This window comes from Acomys minous (genome assembly GCF_964271855.1).
Source record: "Acomys minous genome assembly, chromosome: 4".
In the NCBI taxonomy this organism is placed as follows: Eukaryota; Metazoa; Chordata; class Mammalia; order Rodentia; family Muridae; genus Acomys; species Acomys minous.
This window is the reverse complement of record NC_140486.1, coordinates 127,829,718-127,851,662: the sequence shown is the minus strand read 5'-3', so window position 1 is coordinate 127,851,662 and position 21,945 is coordinate 127,829,718. Positions and strand designations below refer to the sequence as shown.

Below are 21,945 nucleotides of genomic sequence, written 5' to 3'. Positions count from 1 at the left end.
ATCATTAATTTTCCTGCCAGATGTCTGATGAGGTGTCTACTCATTGAAATTTTTCCACAATGAGCCCTTTGTATGAAAGTCAGTAAGGAATCATGTCAGAAATAATAGTCTGGGCCGAGGAGAAAGCGAGGCTTGAACTGTGGGCTGCATGCTTAGCCAGCTTCTTCTCTTTGCACCATTAATCTTACCTTTCTCCAGAGGTCGGCCCACATGTCTCCACAGGCAGTGTGCAAGAAGCGATGTGACAGTAAACAGTGTCCAACCATCTGATTTCTTCCATGACAGGAACGGAGGAGGCCGCAGCGGCACCTTCTGCGCCATCAGCATAGTCTGTGAGATGCTCCGACACCAGAGAACTGTGGACGTCTTCCATGCTGTCAAGACACTGAGGAACAACAAGCCGAACATGGTGGACCTGCTGGTAGGAAGCCCCTCTGTCCCGCCCTGTAGGGCATCCATAGGAAGCCTGTCTGTCCAGCCGTCTGCCCCGCCCTGTAGGGTGTTGGTAGGAAGCCTGTCTGTCCAGCTGTCTGTCCTGCTCTCTAGGGCATCAGTAGGAAGCCCCTCTGTCCTGCCCTGTAGGGCGTCAGTAGGAAGCCTGTCTGTCCAGCCGTCTGTCCCGCCCTGTAGGATGGAACAGGATTCCTCCCTAGCTCCCACGGGTGATGCCCGCTGACAGAGCAGACTCATTCCCAAAGCATAACAGTGTTTGGCTCATGCCCCTTCCACTTCTTTTTCCTTTTTTCTTTTTTCTTTTTCCTCCCCTTCTTTCCTGCTTCTCCTCCTTGTTTTCGGAGGAGACTACCTCAGCTCTGTTGAAATGTAGAAATAGTGGAGACTTACAAGTGAACATTCTTATTAATTTCCCTTCCTGGCAGCGCCTTCCACGTGGCTAAGCACTTAGTCTTGGTGGAGAAGAAATAATCATAGTACAAGAAATGCCAGATTTTCAAATTATAGATTTTATAAATAGCTTAATCGTCTAATATTTATCAAAGCTGTGAACTTCGGTTTGACATGCAGACTATTGCATTTAATTACGGAGGCCATATCTGAGAACAGCATTAGAGGAGTTGAGAAACAAAGGACTAGGCGCAATTATTTTCTTAGAGTATCTCATGAAATCCTTTCTTTATCCTCCTCTGTGGAGCTGGTAAAAATGCCAGCCACGGTGACTCAAGAATAGAAGTATAGCTTCATGGAAGAAGCATTTCTCTTGGGTTCTGTGTGTCTCTGCGACTGGAGATCTGGAGGGAACCAATGCCCCAGTGCAGGGTCTCGGCAGTGACTAAAGCGGGAGAGATGGAGGGGGGCGTGGGGTGACATGGGCTCAGCAAGCTGCGCTGTGTTCTGAGGCTTACAGCTCTAGAGGAGTACAGTTAAAGCCCAGGAAATGCCCAAAGGGATCAAGAGTGGAGCTCAATCTGAGAGAGTGGTGAGGGGTCCGTGTGCTGAGGGAGATGATGTCACTGCAGCAGTGGCCGCCTCAAACCCATGGGCCTTTGCATCAGCTCTGCCAAGAAGAATCCTGTTTCCCCACACATTTACCCCTTCTTTCCTGCTTTAAAACAAAACCACAGACACCAAAATCGGAGTCTCACTTGTGCTGTTAACTTAAACATGTGAGCTTTGCTGTGTTAGTGTCCTTGAGTTTCACCTTTATAAGCCGGGGTAGTGGTAGCTTTGTTTGAGGCAACGCAACATGGAAATGCTTGTGAATGCGTTTAGGGCATTGCAAATCAGAGAGGCATCATGATTGAGTGTACAGGTGTCCACTGAGCGTGATGATGCTTTTGTGGTCCTTGGGATATAGGCCACATATCCAAGTGTTAGAGGAGACTGACAGCCCCATTAATGTGACATTTAACATGTGCTCAACCTGGCTTCTAGGGCTCTGCAAAGGGTTAGAGACTTCATGCACATGGGCAAAAAGGTGTGTGTGTGTGTGTGTGTGTGTGTGTGTGTATCTGTGTGTCTGTGTACAAGCATTAATATACCACCCTCCCAGGCCTTTCCTGTAATGACTCTACTGAGGCATTCATCACTCTTAGGATCAGAAACAAAGAGGACTCCTTCAAATCAGTGGTTCAGAATACTGGCCAGGGCGATTCCTCATGAGACAAGGGAGGCTCAGAGGGCCGAGCAGAGCTATGTAATGGCTGTTCTATAACAATATTGGAATTTGGGTTGTTACAGGTAACGCCCCCCAAAGGAATGTCTTTTTTTTATTTAAATTTCATTGACTTACAGCAATTCAGCATGGTTATGCGGTACAGCGTGACATTTGAAAAACAGGTGTACAACATGTAATGATCAAAACGCAGTGACTGGCGTGTCCGTCCCCTCAGGCTTTTTTCCCCCATTTTTGTGTGTGTGTGTGTGTGTGTGTGTGTGTGTGTGTGTGTGTGTGTGTGTGTTGGGAACCTTCCCAATCTTTTCTGACAGCTGTTTGGAAATATTTAATTTGTTGTCATCAACCATGGTTCCTTACTGTGGTGCAGCTTAGGAATCCACTCCCTCCTCACTGTGTCCTGTGCTGGTGTGGATAATTCTAGGGTCCCTGGAAGCCCAGAATGCTGAAGCCAGCACCCGTCTTTTTGAGAAGGTCAATGACAAAGAAATGAAGGGAAGTTGCAAGACTTCCAAAGAAAACCACTGCCAATCTGTCACAGTGACTGTTAGCGAGATAATAGGTAATAGCTGGGGACCAGAGGAAAAATGTCACCGTGTTCTTTTTATCTGGTTCGAAGCTCCTGGAGCGGGGCGAGAGGGAGAGCTCTTGTGTTTGGTTGGAGTTGTGTCCATGAAACACACACTATCTCTCTAGTTTAGAATTCATAAGTGTTGGCTGAAGGAATTAATTAGCTCAGTTCAGGGTAATAAAGTCCGTGGCTGTTCCGTGTGCAGTAGGCTAGCTGAGATATGAGTGGGGGAAAAAAAACCAAACAGATTGTCCAGCCATTGAGAAGGGTACTGACTGTGTGAGCTGCATATTTGGAGAATGAATATGTTCTAGAACATACTTCTAAAGTGCTTAGCCAGGAAGCAGGTTGAATGGAGTGGGAAACCAATGCCTGGGCCCCACTGGGCCTCTTCACACAGCTCATAGGTAAGAGGATACCCAAAATGGCCCCCTCCATGTGGAACCCCCAATGCTGCAATTGTACTGTGCCCTCCCCCACCTGCCTGGAAAGAATACAGAGGGATTCTGCCCCGCCTCTTTGCTTCTCCCTTTGGGTCCTGCTGTCTCTAAATTGCTCCAGACTTTGAAAGCTTACATACTGGTTTTGAAGCCTGGCACTTTCAGGAACACCTAGACTTCTCTAGAGGTCTGTTTCCTTACATTCTCAGCTTTGCTGCTAGGGGGAATATTAATTTAGAACCCAGGAGATGGTTCAGTGGTTGGGAGCACTTTGTGCACAAGTATGAAGGCCTGAGTTCAGATCCCAGCACCCATAACACAGGCTGGGCCTCACAAGCTTTGTAACGCCTGCAGTATGTGGGGGAGAGACAGAGGAATCACTGGGGCTGGCTGGCTTCCAGCTTAGCCAAAAAGCATGTGTTCCAGGGAGAGACAGACCCTGGAATAAGATAGAGAAAGGAAGAGGAAATCTGATGTGCTGGCCTCTGTAAGCACGCACACACATATACACATATCGAATAAAATGATAATTTAGAATATAAGGTCAGAACTTTTTTCCATCTAGAAATGGTGGCTGTACTTTATTCAGCCCCCATGTTAGCCTGTCTTCTAAGTTAACCATGGCCTTGAGCAGCCCTTGTCACCATCCCTAGATTCTGGGCCCCCAGAACAAACAAGGACAACTCTCTGCCGAGTTAGATTCTGAGACAGTGGCCTTGAAGTTGTCGCAGGAAAGCCGTCAGGGTTGTTTCAGTGGCAGGCCCCAGCAGCCCTTCACACTGCCCTCCTCACTGGGCTCTGTCTCACAGCCAACAGCCCCTGAGTATGGTTTTATCTAGAGCTGCCACTGGACAGCTCCCTTCTGCCCACCCAGTGCCTTGCCTGCAAGTCAGCGGCTGGACTTGTGGTTCCCTGATGTCCTGTCCATGGCAAAGTTGCCCTTTCAGGAAAATGTACACTCTGGTCTTGAGCAACCTGTCAGCCAGGGCTTCATACCTCTGGCAAGCCAGGTATAGAGTGAGGACATGACCACCCAGAGGTATGGTTAAAGAGTTTTTTTTTCCTAGTAGATATGAGGAAAAGTACAGCCAGAGACATCTGGGGGAGTCCAGAGCAGGGAGAGAAAGCAGTAGACCAGTGCGTGAAATGGGGCCTTGCAGGAGTGAGGCAAGAAAGAAATCTGGCCAGGCAATACCCATCCTGTACCACAGTGTGAGTGTTCTAGTTAACAGGGAGGAAAGGAGCCTGCCAGGCCGCTCAGGGGAGCTCTCTTACTTCACATCAGTTTAGACACTAGTGGCCTTCAGCAGCTGCTGTGGACTTGCCCGTTTCAAAGTTTTGATTCTCGAAGGCACAGTCTCAAGCTCTGTAGCCATCTGGTGGGTGGTGATGAGGATTGGCGAGTCTCCTTGGCACATCAGCAGTGTGACCTGCTGGGACCCAACCGTCACCACCATCCACCCACAGTCATTTACACCCAGGGACCACATCAGCTTCCTAGCAGGAAGATTTTTCCAGCCCGAAGGGTCCTGTTGCCATTGTGAACCTTGTCTGAGTTTCTAACAGGTACCTTGGGGAGGGAAGTTTGCTTCAGGTAAGTTGGACAGACTATTCTCTTTGAATCTTGAGCAATTGACAGGAGGTGTTTGAAGTGCCGTGACTGACTGTGGGCCCCCCTCAGCTCCTCCAGCACAGGCAACGTGTGCTGACAAAGGCAGAGTGCCAGCCCTTCACGGGATGCCTCAGAGCTGCCCTCAGGAGCCCTGGCCTCATGACTCTCGTACTAAGCCCAGCCACCTGCCAGGACTTTTAAAAATGACCTCAGCTTTGGGTTCCATCAGAAGTCACCTTCTCCCCCTTCTCAGGGGCAGAGCCAGCCAGCTTCAGAGTCTAGAGACTCTGACAGGGAATGGGGCCCTGCTGAGCCTCTGCCCCAGGCCATCGTTTCATGCCTGCAGCCAGCAGCTAGGGTCTGAGTTGGGAAAACTCAGGACCAAAGCATTTTTTTTCTGAAGCACACAGATAGCTCATGTGGCTTAATTACACCATTCAGAAGCAGGGGCGCTGAGGGAGGAGACCACGGCAGACAGGCCTATACCTGGTGATCAAGGGTAATCAGTTCCCAACGTAGGAAGATTTGAGGCATTTACCCAGGTGCTCAGAGGAGGGGACATGGCAATTTGTGGCCTCTCTTTGCCTTCCCCCTTATTTTTATGATTCAGAAACTGGTCATCACAGAATCTCTGAGGATTGGCAGCTTGCTCGGGATGAATGAGATGGGAGAAGGGAGAACTCATTTTGAAAATTATAGTCAAGCCTGAGACAGGGCAGCTCCGGTGACTTGTGGGCAGCGATGCATTAGCAGAGAAGCCTGAAGCCCCTTGTGAGTCTCCACCTTCTGCTGTGACCTGAGGCCGGCAGCCCCGAGCACCTACTAACGCTGCTTGAATATGTTAAAAGGACTATCTGGGGCAGTCACTGAAACTAATTGCCTGGTTAGATCTGAAAAGAAGCACTTTGATGAAATGAGATATTTCATTTACATTAAAAAAAAATTCATCCCTAGGATTCACAGACCTAGAGAGATGATTGGGGCACTTGGTGGCCAATTTGTCAGCGCGGCAATCTGACAATGCGGCCTTTTAGAATTCTGAAATTCAAATTGCTTCTTTTTAAACATTCTGAAAATAAAAGCATCCAGTGCTAAAATAATCAATCGTAGAATACAAACCAGAAATAGAACTTTGCCGAGGGCAAGTCATGGTGTTTCCAGTTCAAGAGTTTAAAAAAAGCAAATGCAAAGAGAAAAGGCAGGAGGTAGGAGGGAGGCGGACTTGCAAGTTGCTTCCTATCCACCCCCATTCCACACTGCTGTCCAGACTGCGGCGTGTGAGCACCACAGAGGGCTGCGCAGCAACCGTCACCGCCCTCACCTTGAACCATGTGGACCAGCACCACATTGGAGAGCCAGAGCTTCAGGCCTCTTGTACCACTGGCGCTGTCAGTGCCAAAAGCGGTTGCTGGGGTTACATCACTACAGTGCCACAGGAACCATAAGCCGTATCCGTTGGACTTCCTGTTCTTACAGGAGTAGCGGCACATAGAGGGCCCCATACCCACTGCTGTCTGCACCACACCTGCTTACGACTACAGTAGCTCCAGTCTCAGGTGGCCACCCGAGACTGTGCTATGCCAAAGGTCACTCATCCCAGGCCAAGATGCTCTATAGAGGCTTCCTACACTGAGGTGCTTCTGCAGGGACAGGGCTAGCACGGCAGCAGGCAGCAGGCAGCAGGCAGCGGGCAGCAGGCATGACCTGACGCCCCAAGGCATTTCTTCTGGGCAGCATCCTTGTGAGGCCACCTCACACGAGTGGTAGAGATACCTGCGCTTCTCTCCACACAGGAAGTGCTGACAAACAGCAAGGTGCCTCCCAGAGAACTTCACTGAAGTAATGGACTCCAAAGACGTTTAAATGGACAAATGTCTGAGAAGGGAAGTGAAGGAAGAGTGGGTTCAGTGAGGCCCGAGAGGCTTTACATGGTTCAACGAGATGCTTGGGCTAGAAAGGAGAAATTCAGATGAGAGAGAGAAAGACATTTTGAAAGAGAACCAAACAGAAATGCCCCCAGAGGAGCCCAGAGAGACATACCGCTGAGGCCTCAGCATCAGCCTACAGAGAAGAAAGACTCCGAGAGACAGGCTTTCACTATGACCTCATCCCCTCCTGCCTTCACTTCCTGAATGCTAGAATTACAGGCACGCATTACCACATCTAGTCAAAGGCATATCTTTGGAAATATCTCTGTTAGTCAAAGATGAGATCTAGAAAAGCAAGAATGAAATCATTAAAGGCCTGTGAAAACACCATTAAATGACAAGTGTCCGTGTTTTGGAGGCATCCGCGTGTAAAAACCTATTTGATGAAATAATGAAAGAAAACTTCCCTAATCCTGAGAAAGATACAGACATCCATGGAGAAGAGAATCATGGGAAAATGAACAAGGTCAGAAAAGATCTTTACCATAGACGATTACCTGAGACTGCCAACAGTACAAAGCAAAAAACTTCTAAAATGCTTAAGAGAATCTTCCAGCTCACAGTTAAGATCTCCTTGTTAGAGCAGCAGCGAGTTTCTCATCAGAAACCTTCCTGGCCATGAGGGGATGGAATGACATAGTGCAAGACTTGAAAAGAAAATGACTCGCAGGCTAGTGAGCTGGCTCAACAGGTAAAGGCACCTGCTGCCACGGCCGTCACCTTCCTTCCCCAGCTCACATGGTGGAAGGAAAGGACTGACTTCCCCCAGATGCTGTCCTTCACCCATGTGCTGTACCACACCCTACAACCTGAAAAAAAAATAATAAATACAAAAGCAAGAATGAAAAAGAATATTCCTGGACTTCAAAGAGAATAGCTGCCAATCAAGAACACTGTGCCCATCAGGGCTACCATTCATAAATAGCAATAAAGTGCTTCGAAGAAAATCAGACTGAGGGGTTCATGCCCACCGTGCCAGCCTTTAAGATGATGCTGAACGAAGCTCTACATCAGGATGTGAAAGGAAAAAATAACCACCATCATGAAAGTAATGAATCCCAGTGGAAAAACAGGTATACAAAAGAGAAACGAAAAGGGATCAGATATCTGCACAAAATATATCAAATCACAAAGGTGACGATTGCAAGTTCAAGACCAGGTTCGTGCCATGCTTCAAGCCAACAAGGAGAAGAAGGAAGAAAAAACAAAACTATTCGAACTCCTAGAAAAAAATCAACACGATAACAGGAGTACATCTTTACAGATAACCATAACCATGAATGCAGACGGATTTGGTTCCAGAAATAAAGGAAACAGACACATAAATCGGCTTCCCCCTCCCCCAAAATTATCCAATATTATCATCTCATCAGTAAATAAGTACACCACTGAAAGTAAAAAGTTGGAAATTTTAACTCCAAGGTTTAACAAGCAAGCCACAGTTAGCTAAGTTATACATGGGGAGAAAAAACTTACTTAGACACCAGTAATGAAGATCTGACAGTTCCTAAGAGGTAACTATATGCACCCAAATTTATTTTTAAAGGTCACTAAAAACTGTTCAAGAACTGACATGGGCTTCCCAGAAGATATCAAACATTGTCATGCATCTCCTCTTGCCTTTTCCCAGAATGCCTGTTTTACCATTTTTAACGGTCTTATGCTTTTATCAGCTAACATGGAGCAACTGAGAATCAAGGAAGATGCTAATAAGAGCAATGGCAGGACAATGGCAGAAATCGAAACCATGCAGACAAACCAAGGCTTCAAGTCCCCTCCCCTGGCTCCATAAAGCCTTCCCCTCCTCCCTAGCCCCTGCAGTACAGCTGTGACTTAAGGGAAGGGCGCAGAGGTTGTCAGTCCATCGCGGCAGAGAGGGCATGGCAGAGCCACCCAGATCCTGATGGCAGAAGAACGTGACAGGGGCTGTTTGATTTTTAGTGGACCAGGAAGCAGAGACCAAGATATGAGGCGGGCAGCGACAACCTCTCCCCTATGGACCTGTTGCCGGTGAACTACACCCTCCATCTAGAGCCCTCCTCCTAAGTGTCCAGAACCTCAATACCAGCTAGAGCCAAGAACTCAAAACATGATACCTGCGAAAGGCGTTTCAGATTTAGACCACAATGCACCGCTCTTCCCAAGAAGGCAGGGCCTCGTCTCCAGTGAACCCACAGTCCGTGTTGGGGGACTGTTCTTTCTTACGTGCTAACCTGTCCCACTTTCCCCTCTACCACAAATGCCTCAAAACCGTGGCCACAGTAAGGTGTGTGGTAGTTAAGAACGCCATCATCAGTTCCATGACAGGAGAGAAGCCTTACCTACCAACCTACGAGGGACAAGGCGTGCAGGCGCTTCCCACAGCACTCCTGGTCCCTCCTGATCTTCCTGCACTAAGCTGAGACTGCTGTCAATACCCACATAAAACACCCAGGACAGCACACCAGCATCTCCTGTTACCCATGAGGCATTAGGGGCAGCACACCAGCATCTCCTGTTACCCATGAGGCACTGTCCAGGACTCCTCCCAGATGCTCCAGTCCCTTGTATAAAACGGCATAGAGTTTGCCGATACACAGCACATCCTCCGTGTACTTTAAATCACCTCTGGGTGACTTAAAATAGAAATGCCATGCAAATGGTCAATGCACCCTGTTTGTGGAATAACCAAAAACCTTACTTGTTCAGTACAGACGCAATTCTTTTTTTTTTTTTTCAAGACAGGGTTTCTCTGTGTAGCCTTGGCTATTCTAGACTCACTTTGTAGACCAGGCTAGCCTCAAAAACACAGCAATCAGCCTGCCTCTGCCTTCCAAGTACTGGGATTAAAAGCGTGCACCACCATGCCCAGCGTGCAATTCTTTTTCTGATATTAAATCACATGTAGAACCTAAGCATCTTTTAGCTGCACGGGACCTCCCAGAGCACTGGTACACACAGATAGGGGACGTCTGTCCAGCGGGCTGTGCAGAGAAGCATCCACAGTGGATAGATACACTGTTGCTCAAATCTGTTACTTCCTCATTCACTTCTACTTGAAGGCTTTCTCGGTTTGCGGTTGCAGTTAAGAAACCACATGTGCTGTGATGGCTCTAACAGAGGCAGTTTAGACTTGTGCTGACATTCTCGCCTTCTTCTCTAGGATCAGTACAAGTTCTGCTATGAGGTGGCACTGGAGTACTTGAATTCTGGCTGACAGCGTCAACGGCTCTGCAGAGGAATCCCTTCCTACCACAAAGTCAAGACGTTCTGTGGCGTCCGTGAGGACAAGATGAAGAACTGTCAGTATGTTTATTTTTGCTTTGCATAATTGGCTCTTTTGAAGAGCCCAAGAAAGTGTTTCTAAAAACTGCTTGCACTGCCCAGTTCCCTGTAATGCTGCTGCGTGACCAAACCACAGCAGACAGTCGCCAGAGACTGGACTCCTTGCCACTGGCCATTAGAGCAGTGTAGACATGCGGTCAGTCAAAGAGCACAATTAGATTCTTATGAAGGAATTTGTACCTTTGGGGTATTTTTTTGTGTCTGTGACCCTTTGTCATTGTTACAGCTGAGTGTATGTTTCATTCTGTGGAGAATGCTACCTGGCATTATGATAATATATTCTTTTAGTTAATATTTGTATTTTAACATGTTACATAATATAAGATTATATAGCTTTCGAAGACTAACAGATAAAGGTGTAATGAACAGAGACATGTTGTATGAGCTGTTGTTTCTAGCGGATTTATATGGGTTCTAAGAGAAAAGCTGGGGAGGCCTGCGTCCAAAACTGTAACTGGTCAGTCACAGATCCAAAGCTTTTCCATTTGTTTATAATGTAAATATTTTTGATTTCATCAAATTATTTATTCATTAAAAGAATTTTTTGTGATGAACAGTGAGTCACAATCATTTTTACAAGCTCAAGAAATGAGTGGTTGTATAATGTTGCCTTTTGTGAGTTCTCAACTCAATACATTATGACCCTTGACCACTCTTTGCTCTGTCACTGGTGCCCTAGTAAGAGGCAAACGGGAGCCACACCCCTCAGACTCATCCACTCAAGGACAGCATGTCCCTGCAACCTTGTCTGGGTCCATGTTTCGCTTCAGATAGGCTGGTTAATTTATGAGGGGAGGGAGAGAGGGAGGGAGAGAGGGAGGGAGAGAGAGGAGGGGAAGAAGGGAGGGGAGAGGGGGAGAGAGGATGGGGGAAAGGGGGAGAGGGGAGAGAGGGGGAGAGAGACAGGGGAGGAGAGAGAGAGAGAGAGAGAGAGAGAGAGAGAGAGAGAGAGAGAGAGAGAGAGCCTACATCTTCTATATGTTGAGGCATCATGGTGAAGGGATGAAGGGGCAGCATGGGTAGGGAGAGATAGAGCAAGAACAAGAAAGTGCTCTGTAACAAAGCCTCTCGAAGATAATGGCCAGAGCCCAGTAAAGACCACCTGGAGAAGCTCATACCTCCCATGGTGTCTGACAATTTACTGTCTACATGAGTTCTGGAAGGAATAGCCACATCATGGCAATCTGTGTGCCTGGTACAGGTAGAGCTGGGACCCCTGGGACTGTGTGGGTGGCCTGCCCTGTGCTTAGAAAACCTACCTCAGCGTTTGTCTTGGGATAGGAACTCAGACATGGCTGTACAGAATGGACAAATGCCGGAGCAGTAATTTTCTGACCAGGGGTAACAGACCTGGTCCTCCTGTGAAACCTCAGGCAGCCCTTCACTCCTCATCTAAACCTAAGATTATTCAATCAGTACATTTAATTAAAACAGCATAAAGAGCTAAACAGACCATACCTACCAGGAGAAATGGTTGCTGTGTGGTGAAACATGACAGCCAGACAGCATGCATGCTCCTTAACGCAAAACCCAGGGCAGGTGTACTGTGCATAGGAGCCCCCAAGGCAGGTGTACTGCGGGTGGGAGCTTTAAATTTAAACTATCTCAAGCAATGGTAAATGACTGCTGGTAGCTGAGGGCCAGCCTCTATTGACAGCACCATCCCAAGTGGAGGCAGGTCCTGCCCAGGGTATGATTTAGGGCCAACGGTGAACCTCAGCTGACTGATGAAGTAACTCACGTTGGAGGTTAACTAAAGGCACACACACACACCACTTAGTAGGCTCAAAACTCCGTCAGAGCTCAAGGAAAGTGGAAGGCGGCGGCGGCAGCCTCTCTGGCATCCTTGTTACAGCAAAGGAGTCTAGGAAAGGGGAGCCGTTGCCGCTGGAGCAAGTGGGGAGGGTGTTCCCACCTGGAGCGCCTGGTGACCAAGGATAGTGAAAGTGGAGGCTGCCCACCACCAGGACAGATGTTGATATCAGCACATGAGGCCTGCACTTTGCTCAGCTGAGCAGTCTACCCACCCTTGGTTGATAGCAGTGTCTCTAGGACCGTATCTGCTCTCAGAGGAAACTGCTGGAGCTATGCCTCCAGTCTCTAGTGAAGGCCGTGTATACAGGCTCCTCCCGTCCTGCTATTCCTTAGTCTGTTCCTAAAAGGGCGAAATGATGCTTCTGTCTGTACCTCTCAGAAAGTGATCTCTCCAGAAGCCAGACACCGGGGATGGGGGCCTGCACCCGCTGTGTGCAACCTGGGTCTTGGCAGTGGGAATGGGTTTTCCTGGACTCTCCTCTAACGAGTCATAAGCTCCATTCGCTAATCCTACTTGAAAAGGAAAGTCCTTTTTTTTTGCACAGATGTGTAAAAAAAAAAAAAAGCCCTGAGTCTACAGGCGCAGACCGTTTCCTCAGATAGGTCCTGCCTGCCAGGCACACGCTGAAGCCAACGTGTCTATCTACATTTCAGCCTCTTTTATTCTCGTCCTCCTTTTACTTGTTCTATGTTTTGGCAGAATAGGACAGCGTGGGCATTCTGCAGCTTTTTCTGGCTTCTCATGGGCCCTGCCAACATGGTTGTGGCTTCTGAGCTTCAGGACAGAGAAAAGGCCTCCTCCCTTGCAACCAAGAGAAGCCAGCTGTTAGCTAAGCACCCTGTTCTCTCCTCACGTCCTCTGAGGCCGCTTTGTTGAGTCTTCCTGAGCTGCTCGGACACTTCCGTTGTCTATGGCTTTTGTGTAAACCAACACAAGAACCCCTGTGAGAAAAGAATGGTTAGGAATCTCCAACCCTGTCCCACTGCACTAGTGGGCACAATAAATCTGTGTGACTCCAGGCCCCCTCGTGTCACAACTAAATCTGTGTGACTCCAGGCTCCCTCATGCCAGCAAGGACTCCAACCTAATACCGGCTCCACCACTACTGGACCTGTGGCCCCCTCAGTTATACTGTCAAGCTGGGGTTCAGTGCTGTCTCGGCCAGTGAGCAGTATGCAGGAGAAGCATCAGGGATTTCAGAGAGAAAAGATGGGTCTTATGGGGCTGGAGAGATGGCTCAGAGGTTAAGAGCACTTGGCTGCTCTTCCAAAGGTGCTGAATTCCCAGCGACCACATGGTGGCTCACAACCATCTATAATGAGATCTGGTGCCCTCTTCTGGTATATAGGCACATATGCAGGCAGAATGCTGTGTAAATAATAAATAAATCTTTAAAAAAAAAAAAAAAAGATGGGTCTTGTGAAAAGTAGACATGGAGAGGATGGGTTTGAGCCCAGTACCCTGACCTCCGGCTTAGAAGAGGGAAACTACAGCAACGCCATCCTATTGAACAGAAAAATACTCACCGTGAAACAGTGCCATGCGGGGAGCACAAGAACAGAGAGGGGCACTATGGGAATGGACTGGCTGCAAGGAAAAGAGTTGACATCAATCTATGGGAACTCACTAGCAATGCAAAACAGCTCTGCTCACAAATGTAGCTCCAGGGATCCTCAAGTTGAGAAGCTCACTCTGTGCATATCAAACACACACACACACACACACACACACACACACACACACTACCAACACCCACTTAGGAAGCAGACGGAGTTTGGTGAACAGGTTGCTGCATCTGGGGAACCACAGACAAAAGTGGAGAAAAGGGAACTTCAGGGAAAGATGAACACCTGAAGCAAATGGCGAATTATAGTTAAGGAGACAAAGCCTCCTGCTGCTACAGGCCCCTGGGATGGGGGAACCCCAGCTACCCTTGCTAGGCAGGGTTTGTCTCAACTTCCCCCAGATCATGAACAGAGCCAGTTATCACCACGAGAAGACTCCACACAGAAGCGAAGGTAGGAATCCACAGAGAAGAACAGCACTGTGGACAGTCAACACGGAGCATTGCCAGGGGTAGAATCCGGGAAGGGAGAGCAGAGCCTCTGCAATAGGAGATGTGGGAAATGGACAGGGATCCCACTGGCTCCGCCCAGCTCCCACAGCAACTCTTCCTCTACAGAGCACCTTGGCACTAGTGCCATCCCTACTGCTCACCACTCTCGACAGTATTCATATCTTCTTCCTCCCCATCCACCCCTTTCCCATGTCCCAAAGCGCAGAGACCGCCGGCCTGGTCTACGGACGTTGAGTACATTTTTTACTACCCACCTCTTCTTAGTCTACCCTTAACCAATACTTCTCCTCCCATTTTCCCTTCCTCTGTTATTCCTACTCCTATGTACCTGTCTCTGCCTCTCAACTAGAAACCTAATTTTAAGCATGAGCCCCAACATGGTTGTTTTGGTCTTTTTCTCTTTCTTTTTCCACTCGTGTCTGCAATAGTTAATATATTCGTTGTACTATCTGGGTCCCTTAACTTCCCAGAACAGCAAGCACTTGACAAGTACCCAGTTCACAGTCCCGTGATGCTCTGCTATCACAATGGCTTAGCCACTGATAGTGGCTGTTGCTGAAGAAAGAACTCAACCTACAAAGACAGACTTGAGATGGAGCCCAGTGTCCAACAGAAAAAGCACCATCACAAGCTATACTACAACCTAGTCTCTGCTGAATGCTACAAATACCTCCCCGGAAAGAAAAAAAAGGTGACCCCTATTAAAAGAACAATAACAACAATACTCTTAGCCAACCATCTAACTCCAGATGAGCAGGTCAAAAAAAACAAGAAACATGAAAAGCCAAGACAACGTGTCTCCTCCAAAATTTGTCAATCCCATGGCAATGGCTCCCGAGGAAAGCAACTTAGAGATGAGGTAAAAATCTAAATGGCTTAGACAAGCCATTCAGTGAAATTACAGCCAAGAATTTCCCGAACCTGAAGAAAGAAATAGACGTCCAAAAATAAGAAGCATTTGGAAGCCCAAATAGACATGAGCAGCAGCGGAGAAGTTCTCCATGACACGGCGTAATCAAGATGTCAAAAACACAAAGCAAAGAAGTGATCCTAAAAGTTATTAGGGGGAAACATGATATATTTCAGTCTCTGAGAGAAAATGACTGTCTACCAGGATTGCTATACCCAACAAAGGTACCTCTTAAAACTGATGGGGAAATAAGAACGCTTCAAGGCAAACACAAGTTCAGGCAATTTATGACAACTAAGCCAGAACTGCAGAAAAGTCGTAAAAGAGTACTGGACACATAAGAAGAAAGAAGAGCAGGAGAAAGAGGACAAGAAGGACAAGAAGGGTAGGGGACAAGGAAACAAAGAAGAAGAAAGATAGTCTCAAGCACAAGATTGCAGGGAAGAGCACAGTCTACAAAGGCACCAAATGACCGGAGGAGACCAGGGAAGGAACCAGTCATCTCCAGCACAGCAAAGCAGCAACCATCAGGAGATGAAGAAGATAGCTATCAATCAACCAGCCAACCAGAGCACAGATGAAAGACTGAGGAATAGCCGGGCTGCTGAGATGACTTGGGAAGGAAAAGCAAGCACTGTCGAGAGTGACAACGGGAGTTTGACTCCCAGGACCAAGATGAAAGAAGAGAACGGACTCCCACAGGGTGTCCTTGGACATCTACATGCATGCTGGGGCGTGTGCATGCCCATCCACATGCAAACAAATGTAATGTTTAATTAAAAATTAACAACACCAAGCCCTTCCTAACTACAACCTTGAATGCAAATAGCTTACTCTCCAGTTAAAGACAAATACTAACAACTTAGATCAAGAAACATAGTGTAACCATCTACTGTCCCCAAGAAACAAGTATAGCTCAGGAGTATATCCATAAGCTGAAAATCACACTACCAGACAAATGGAAACAAGCTAGCATAGCAATTCTCTTCTCTGTTAAGACCTCAAACCAAACTAATCAGAAAAGAGAACCACTGCATATCAATAAGAGGAAAATTCATCAAGAGGGCACAACAATCATAAATATTCACCAAATCGTGGAACCCCATTCCATTAAACATACACTACCAGGCATAAAGACTACAAGTCTGGGCATAATAATGAGAGATTTCAAGATCCAGTTCTCACACATCGATAAGCATTCCTAATGAAAAACCAACAAGGAGAGCTAAATTACACCAGATTTTGGACAATGTAAAGTAAAGACAACTGCCACCGAGGGCCTAATGACCTGAGTATGATCCTCAGGATACACACAGCGGAAGGAGCCATCTGACACTCACAAGCCCTCTACATGTGTGCTTTGACGTGCACACCCACACACATACACACATAAACACACAAACTCACCCACACAAAATAGATGAATGTAATAAGAAATTTTAATTTATATGTGATTGATTGAACTTAATAAATAACTCCCAAACATTGCATACAACAGAGAATACAATTAAATTTCTTGCAGCAGGGAACTGTCTGTAAAGCTGCGCAAGCTGTAATAAAGACAAATTCAACATAATCCCCTGCATCCTACCAGACCACAGCGGAATAAATCTATAAATCAACAGCAAGATGAGCTCAGACCACGACAAGGAGGTGGAGATGGAGCAACACACTGCTGGATGAGTGGTAGCCTATTGGAGGAATCAGAGGGGAAAGTTTAAAAATGCCTAAAATCAAATAAGAAGGAGACCATAACCTGCCAGAACATTTGTGATTTGGCCGAGGCAGTTTTTAGAGCAAACTTTATAGCTGTAACTGCTCATGTTTTAAAACTCAGACAGACCTGAAATAATGATGGACCTCAAAGCTCTAGAAAGGCAAGGAGAAGCAAACCCAAAACACACCAGATGGCAAGATATAACGGTCATTACAGGAGAAATTAATGAAATAAGATTTTTTTAAAGATACATAATTAACCAAAGAGTTGGCTCTTTGAAAAGATTTTCAAGATTAATCAAGCCATAGCCAAGATAACCAAAGGAGCAAGAAGATGCAAATTAATAAAATTGGAGATGTAAAAGATCTTACCACTGACTCTAATAAAATCCAGAAAATCATCAGAAAATACTTTGAAAAGTTGAAAAAGCTACAAGAAATGGACAAATTCCAAAATGCATATATATGGCCTGCTGAAATTAGAGCCATAAAAGATGACCTACACAGACCCATAACAAGCAGCAACATTGAAACAGTAATTTAAAACCTCCCACAAAGCCAACACCCAGAAGTAAGTGTGTACACTGCTCGTTTCTACCAAACTTTCAGATCTCATATGGCACCTCTCAAACTTCTCACAAAGGAACACTACCAGACACATTGTGTGATGATAATGTAATCCCAATATCACGATGCCCACAAACTGAATTCAGGATCACATGACATCACATATCACAAGCAAGTGAGCTTCATGCTGGGAATTCAAGGTTGGTTCGACATATACACATAACAAATGCAACATCATATTAGTATGCTTAAGGTTAGAAATCACATGATTATATCAATATATGAATAAAAGACATTTGATAAATTTTAACATAACTTTATGACAAAAGTCTTGAAGAAAGGTGTCCCATACCCATGGGTTAGTAGGATTAACATAGTAAAAATGGCCATCTTACAAAAAGCAATCTATAGAGTCAATACAATCCCCATCAAAATTCCAACACAGACCTTGAAAGAACAATACTCAACTTCATATGGAAAAGCAAATAACTCAGTGTAGCTAAAACAACCCTATACAATAAGAGAACTTTCTGCAGTATCACCATTCCTGATTTCAAGCTATATTTCAGAGCTACAGTAATAAAAACCACATGGTACTGGCATAAAAACAGACAAGTTGATTAATAGAATCAGACTGAAGACCCAGACGTAAATCCACACACCCATGGACACCTGATTTTTTATAAAGAAGCCAGAAATATGCAATAGGAAAAAAAGCATATTCAACAAACAGTGTTGCTCTAACTGGATGTCAGCACACAGAGGAATACAAATAGATCCATATCTATAATCTTGCACAAAAATGTAAGTCCAAGTGGGTCAAAGACCTCTACATAAAACCAGATACACAACCCAATAGAAGAGAAAGTGGGAGCCAGCCTTGAACACATTGGCACAGGAGACAACTTCCTGGACAGAACACCAACATCTTAGACACTAAGATTAATAATTAATAAATGGAACCTTATGCAACTGAAAAGCTTCTGTAAGGCAAAGGACACCATCAATAGGACAAAACGGCAGCCCACAGAATGGGAAAATAGTTTTACCAACTCCTCATCTGACAGAGGGCTAATATCTGAAATATATAAAGAACTCAAGAAACTAGACATAAAAAAAAAAAAATAGGGCTGTGGTGGCACACACCTTTAATCCCAGCACTTGGGAGGCAGAGGCAGGAGAACCACTGTGAGTTCGAGGCCAGCCTGGTCTACAAGTGAGTCCAGGACAGCTAAGGCTACACAGAGAAACCCTGTCTTGAAAAACAACAACAACAACAACAAATAATCCAATTTTAAAATGGGATACAGATCTAAATAGAGAATTCTCAACAGAGGAATATCAAATGTCCAAGAAACACTTAAAGAAATGTTCAATATTCTTAGCCATCAGGGAAATGCAAATCAAAATGACTTTTAGATTCCATCTTACACCTGTCAGAATGGCTAAGATCAAAAGCACAAGTGACATCTCATGCTGGCAAGGATGTAGAGCAAGGAGAACTCTCCTCCATTGCTGGTAGGAGTGCAAACTTGTATAGCCACTTTGGAAATCAATATGGCGGTTTCTCAGAAAATTGGGAAGTGATCTACTTCAAGACCCAGGTATACCATGCCTTGGCATGTACCCAAGGGACACTCCATCCTACCACAAGGGCACTTGCTCAACTATGTTCATAACAGCTTTATTCATAATAACCAGAAACTGGAAACAACCTAGTTGTCTCTCAACCAAAAATGATTAATGAAAGCATGGTATATTTACACAATGGAGTATTATTCAACTTTTTTTTTTAAATTATATTACACAATTTGCAGGCAAATGGATGGAACAAGAAAAAAAGTCATCCTGAGTGAGGTAACCCAGACCCAAAGAAAGACAAACATGATATTACTCACTTATAAATGAATATTAGCTGTAAAGGATAACTATGCAACAACCCACAGACCCAGAGAGGCTACGTAATAAGGAGGGCTCACGTGGGGTCACAAGCATCTCCCTGGGAAGGGAAGTGATAGATTTCATGTGTGGAGGCAGGTAGGGACGGGAATGGGAGGGATCCAGTTTGGGGACAGGGGACCAGAGTACTGGGGGAGATGACTGGACTTGGGGAGGCATTTTGGGGAGCCAGGTAGAAACCTAATACAATGGAAACGCTCCGTAGTCTACAAGGGTGACCCTAACAATTACTAACTCCTAGTAACGAGTGACATAAAGCCTGAACAGACCAGCTTCTATAACCAGGCAAGGTCTCCAGGAGGGATTGGGACACCAACCCAGCCACAAAATCTTTGACCTACAATTTGTCCTGGCTGCAAAATGTGCTGGACCAATGACTGGTCCAACATGAGACCCACACCACAAGAGGAGGCCCATCCATGACACTGCTTAAGAGGGCCAGGAACCAGAGGCTAGATAGCCCAGAGTCCTAGGATAGAACCAAACATGACTGGCAGGGGGGGGAAAGTCAATGAAATGATTCCGAATAATATTCTGCCATGCTCCTAGATTGGTGCCTAGCCCAAACTTCATCAGAGAGGCTTCATCCCGCAACTGATGGGAACAGATGCAGAGATCCTCAGAGGCAAACATTAGGTAGAGCTCAGGGAAGCACACAGAAGAGGAGGAAGAAGGATTGACAGTAGCCGGGGCGGGGGAGGGTGTCAAGGATGCCACAGAACACGGTCCACAGAATCAACTAACCAGGGCTCATAGGAGCTCAGAGACTGAACCAACAATTAGGGAGCCTGACCTAAGTTCCCTGCGTAGATGTGATGGTGGTATAGGTTGGCTTCAGTGGGAGAAGGGGCTGTCTCTGACTCTTTCGCCGGCTTTTGAGACCTAGATATCCTTATCCAGCCTTGATGAGGGGTATGCGCCTTGTCTTTCTATAACTTGTTATGCCATGTTTGGTTGATATCCCTGATCTTTTCTGAAGGGACATGGAGGAGTGGGTCTGGGGGAGGGGAAGGTACAGGAATGGACTGGAAGGAGAGGAGGGAGGGGAAACTGTGGTCGGGATGTAATGTATAAGAAAAGAATAAACAAAAAAAGGAAAGAGCCTTGAAGAAACTAGGTCTACACAAAATACACCTCACTATAATAAAGGCTGCATACTGCATACTTGCAGCCAACAGTACACTAACCAAGGGAAAACACAGACCATTTCCTCTAAAGTACCCTCTCCCTCTACTCTTTTTTTTCTATTAAATTCTAAGTTTGTGTTTATTTACATGAATATGTTTATATTATATAAATATTATATTTTATATTATATAAATATTTTACGTGGCTTATTTGGGTCAATGGAATGTAGCATGGTTATCCTGTACACGAACTTGTATCACATTTGGATCCCTCCACTCTTATTCAGTATATTGCTTGAAGTCTCAGGTAAATCAAGAAAACAAAAGAAAGAAAAAAAGAAAAGGGATAAAAGTTTTAAAAGTTAAACTTTTCCAAAGCTAAACGTTTCCTATTTTCAAATGACATAATTCTATACTTTAAAGTCCCATCAGCCCCATACAAAACAAACAAAAAACAGAACACACACACACAAAAAAAACCTTTTTGGTCTCTTTTTTTTTTAAGATTTATTAATTTATTCATTATGTATACATTGCTCTGCCTGCTTGTACCCCTGAAGGCCAGAAGAGGGCATCAGATCACCTTATAGATGGTTGTGAGCCAGCTTGTGGTTGCTGGGAATTGAACTCAGGACCTCTGGAAGAGCTCTTAACCACTGAGCCATCTCTCCAGCCCAACTTTTTGGTCTCTTAAACACTTTTAGTAAAGTAAAATGATACAAAATCAATATATAAAAGTCAGTAGCCTTTATATATAGCAATAATGAAGTTGCTGACAAAGAAATGAGGAAAAATATTCCATTCATGATACCCTCAAAAAAATCATATATGAGCAGAAGCAAACAGAGATTCCGTGAGGTCTCCATCAAAGTTGCACAGTGTTCTTCACAAGTAGAAACAAAACCCCCAAAATTTGTATAGGAAATAAAATCCACAGATGCCCTGGGTGATTCTAAACAGAAGGAATGCAGCTTTACTTCCCTGTACTACCAACCTCAAATGGCTGCAGAGGCATGGTGATAAAGGCCATGTGGTGACCAGCACACAAACAAGACATGTAGACCAAGACCACTGGAACATAAGAGAAAGCCCAAAGATGAACTCAAATAACCATAAAAATGTATTTTTGACAAAGATAATAAAAATATGCAATGAGAAAAAGATGGCCTTTTCCACAAATGGTGACGACAAAAAATAGCTATCCACCTGCAGAAGAATTAAATTAGAGCCCACCTCGCTTACCATGAGCAAAAGTCAGTTGGAATTAGATAAGAAAAAGGCCTTCATTTAAAACTGGAGACTGTGGGAAAACACTTCCGGGTTATGGATGTAGATGAGAACTCCAGTAGTTAGCCAGAGATAGCCACCAGTCAGGTTCCGGGCAGGCCTGGGGGTGGTATCCCATGCTAGACATGACCCAGGGCCATAATGCACAACTGCGGCATAGACCTCAGACACTCAGAAACCCCCGTGCCTCTAAGAGAAGTGAGTGAGGGTAGAGAAATGAAAGAGAAAGAGAAACAGAAGGACCTGCGCACAGTGAAGAGAGGCAGAACTGAAGACTCGAGGGTAGTGAAGAAAAGCCTGATGTGAGAAGTTGGTGGTGCCACCTGGGACTGTGGTGGGGTCCTAGCCTGCGCTGCTACTGGGAGCCACATGTGAGTCCATGGCCCTGAAGCAGCAGGGTCTGTTACTACCAAAGGCCAGGTGGGTATACCCCAACTCGGCTCCCACCTGGGGACACCCTCATCCCTCACCATCTATGCC

General features: G+C 45.7%; 1 protein-coding gene across 7 annotated transcripts in view; it reads left to right on the top strand.

Annotated features, from left to right (window-relative positions):
• The window catches only part of PTPRM (protein tyrosine phosphatase receptor type M), a 687,660-nt gene extending 677,100 nt beyond the window's left edge, over positions 1-10,560 (top strand). For all 7 annotated transcript variants that reach the window (XM_084778137.1, XM_084778138.1, XM_084778136.1 and 4 more), the window contains 2 exons: positions 286-421; positions 9,825-10,560. In XM_084778137.1, the coding sequence (XP_084634263.1) occupies positions 286-421; positions 9,825-9,878 (190 nt within the window). In that variant the 3' untranslated portion in view covers positions 9,879-10,560. The remainder of the gene's footprint in view (positions 1-285; positions 422-9,824) is intronic.
• Positions 10,561-21,945: the final 11,385 nt, after the last annotated feature.